Source organism: Echinops telfairi, unplaced genomic scaffold (genome assembly GCF_000313985.2).
Source record: "Echinops telfairi isolate 266 unplaced genomic scaffold, ASM31398v2 ScPeMD7_2;HRSCAF=8, whole genome shotgun sequence".
Taxonomy (NCBI): Eukaryota; Metazoa; Chordata; class Mammalia; order Afrosoricida; family Tenrecidae; genus Echinops; species Echinops telfairi.
The window spans coordinates 78061074-78064329 of NW_022103898.1; the positions used below are offsets into that span (position 1 = coordinate 78061074).

Genomic DNA, 3256 nt, shown 5'->3' on the forward strand with positions numbered 1-3256 from the left:
CATAGAACCACAATTAGTCCTGTTAACAGTAACTTGCAACAAAATAATATCATCTTACCATTATCTTCCCCCACCTTCTCTTAGTCAGACCATCAAGAAAAGGGAACTACACCAGTATACTCGGTCCCACCCAGTTGTTTGGTGGAAACAACAAAGACTTAGGCTAGAAGAGCCACATTAAGTATATCATTGTGCCACAGGGCTTCATCCATTCTCCATGGCTCTAGATAGTCTGGATTCCACAAAAATTCAAAATTCTGTTTTGCATTTTCCTCATTTTGATCAGAATTCTTTTATAAAATCTTTGATAAAAAAGTTTACTTATGGTAGCTGGGCCCTATCCAATGTTTCTGGTCTCATGGTAAAAGATTCATGGAGTCAGTTAGCAACATATTCATTTTCTTTTCCTATTCCTGACTCCTTGTCATCCTCTGTTGCTCCAGATGAATGGAAACCAATTGTTTTCTCTTGGATGGCTCTTGTAAACTTTGGAGACTCTTAACTCTTTGAAGACCAGGAACTATGCTGGTCTTTAGCCAAATTGGGAGATAGAACTTAACTAATCACATAGGCCAATTAACATGGCTATTCCATGAAACTCTGACTGTATACTTCTAAACCATGGAACTGTATCCCATCAAAGACATAAGAAGATAAAGGATTTACTCTTTTTTGTTATCACTCAACCGTTTCCAATTCAATTTTTTATAGATGTTTTAGTCTGGGTAGACTAGAGAAACAAATCCAGAGACACTCATAAGTGTGAGACAGCTTTATATCAAAGAGTAATTGGATGCTAAGAAAACATCCAAGCCCAGTCCAGATCAAGTCTGATATTAGCCCATATGTCCAATAACAGTCTATAAATTCCTCTTCAGACTCACACAAGACATGAAATGATGCTGAATGCAGGAAGGTCATAGACTAGTGGGTGGAGAGTCTTGTGGATCCAGTGGCGATAGAAGCATCTCAGCGCGAGCATGGGTCTCCATATAGCTCCTCTAGCTCCACGGCTCTGGCTGCCATCAGCATAGCTCCTTGTGGCTTAACAACAGGAAAGTAAAGCAGGGGGAGAGTTTGTCCTGCCTCCAGGGAGGAAGACAGGAGTTCCCAGAATCCTCAGGAGAATGTCATGCCCACACAGAGGAACCATTGGCTATGACCTAATTGACAGACTTCACCCCTTCACTCAAGTTGACAGGAGATTATGCAACTGCCACACTAGGCTTGTAACTTATTTGCAGCAGTTACAATAACCATCTGTACAATCCTATCCTTAATCACTGTAAACAGAAACTCTGTGCTGCAGAAGCTATACCTCCTTTCCTCCTCCCTACCACCCCTGATAAGCACTTACACACCTTGGCTTCTATACATTGTCTTTTGGTTTTTATATAAGTAAAGCATGTTCATACTGTGTTTGTTCTTTTGTGATCGACGTATTTTACTCATCATAAGGTTACAGCTCAATCCATATGCTTGCATGTATCAAGACATTACTTGTATTACTAGCCAAGTGTATGCCACTGTATCTGAGGTATTGCCACTTATTTCATTTATTGGAATATATCTATTTTCTGCTTTAGCATCAAAGGTCTATTTCCCAACCAAAACAAATATAACTTTTGTTTTTATAACTTCCGTTGGCTCAATAACGCCCAACTAATACATCAGTGTGCAGCAAATTGTCTTCGAGGTCAGGTCTCTGCCTTTCACACTCAATTCATATACTCATGCTCTGATCATCATAAACTATGCTTTGCTTTCAAATTTCACCTCCCAAGGGAAATACTTCCTGGAATAAAGAGTAAAATTATTTGTCTCAAATCTCTTCTATGCATTCTCATTTTTCATCTGTAATAGTATCTAATTATTTCAACTATGGTTTGTTTTTATATTCCTTTATAATACTAGATAGCATTGCTGTGAGTCAGAATGAACTTGATGCTGGTGAGTAATGATTCATTTTGATACCAGGCAGGAGATTGCTAGAAATTGTCAACTATGTTTCTCATATTTCTATTCTCAGTGCTGAGCCTATCACTTGAAACATAGTAGACCATAAATAGTTATTAAAACACTTGCTCTTCAATAGTTTGTCCATTAAAATAGTCTGATTATTAGAACTTCAAAATCTTATTTACTATGTTCTTGAGGGCTTGCTTTACCTGCTGATTCCTTAGGGTGTAGATAAAAGGATTCAACAAGGGGCTCACCGATGTTACTAGTAGGGATATTTCTTTGTCAAAATCACCTCCTTTCTTTGGTGATGGGTTCATATATAAAAAGATGCAGCTGCCATAAGTGAGGGAGATGACAATCATGTGAGAGGAACAAGTAGAAAAGGCTTTTTTCCTTTGCTGGGCAGAAGGGATTCTCAGAATGGTCCTGATAATGTAGGTGTAAGAAAGTATCACTAACATCAGAGTAACCACCAGAGTCAAAACCGCTAAGAGGATGACTATCAGTTCTAGGACACTTGTATCCGAACACGCAATCTTCACAAGAGGTCTATAGTCACAGTAATATTGATTCAGTACATTGGAGGCACAGAAATCAATTTGGCTTACCAGAATGATTGGTGGTAAGATAGACAGAAGTCCTCCCATCCAGGAGCAGAACACAAGTTGCATGCAAACCTGGCTGCTCATGATGGTTAAGTAATGAAGGGGTTTACAGATGGCCACATAGCGGTCATAGGACATAGAGGCCAGTAGGTAAAACTCTGTTGCCCCAAGTAGTATAGCAAAAAAGTACTGAGTCAAGCAGCCAGTAAAGCTTATGACCTTATTTCCTGTTGTCAAACTGGTCAGCAATCTGGGAATGAAAATAGATGTGAAGAGTATTTCTAAGAAGGAGAAGTTTCGGAGGAAGAAATACATTGGGGTCTTGAGGTTGGGATCTATGAGAGTGAGGACGATGATCACCAGGTTTCCGAAGACACTCATCAAGTAGGCCAATAACAGAAAGATGAATATCACCACTTGGAGGTGAGGTTGATAGGTGAGACCCAGCAGAATAAACTCAGTAAGTGTTTGATTTTTCATTGTTGACTTTAGTAGGTATCTATGAAAAGTGAGGTTGTTGTTGTTATTAGGAGCTACCAGTTAATTCCCAGTCATTGAATTGAACTGCCACACAGGATTTTCTAGGATATAATATGTATGGGATAAGATCATCAGGTTTTGGTTGTACTGACCTGCGATGTTTGGTAATAGCCTTGCATTTTCTTCCACATTCACAGTGGTTTAATTTC

The 3256-nt window shown here is 39.1% G+C and overlaps 1 protein-coding gene across 1 annotated transcript; it reads right to left on the reverse strand.

The window, feature by feature from the left end:
- Positions 1–2120: 2120 nt before the first annotated feature.
- Positions 2121–3047, reverse strand: LOC101641394 (olfactory receptor 6C4-like). Its single transcript, XM_004700845.1, has one exon. It carries the CDS (start codon positions 3045–3047, stop codon positions 2121–2123), a length of 927 nt encoding a protein of 308 aa, XP_004700902.1.
- Between the last annotated feature and the right edge of the window lie 209 nt (positions 3048–3256).

What these genes read in the sequence shown, in the direction of transcription:
- LOC101641394 (XM_004700845.1), bottom strand. Translation starts at nt 3,047, where the DNA reads ATGAAAAATCAAACACTTACTGAGTTTATTCTGCTGGGTCTCACCTAT.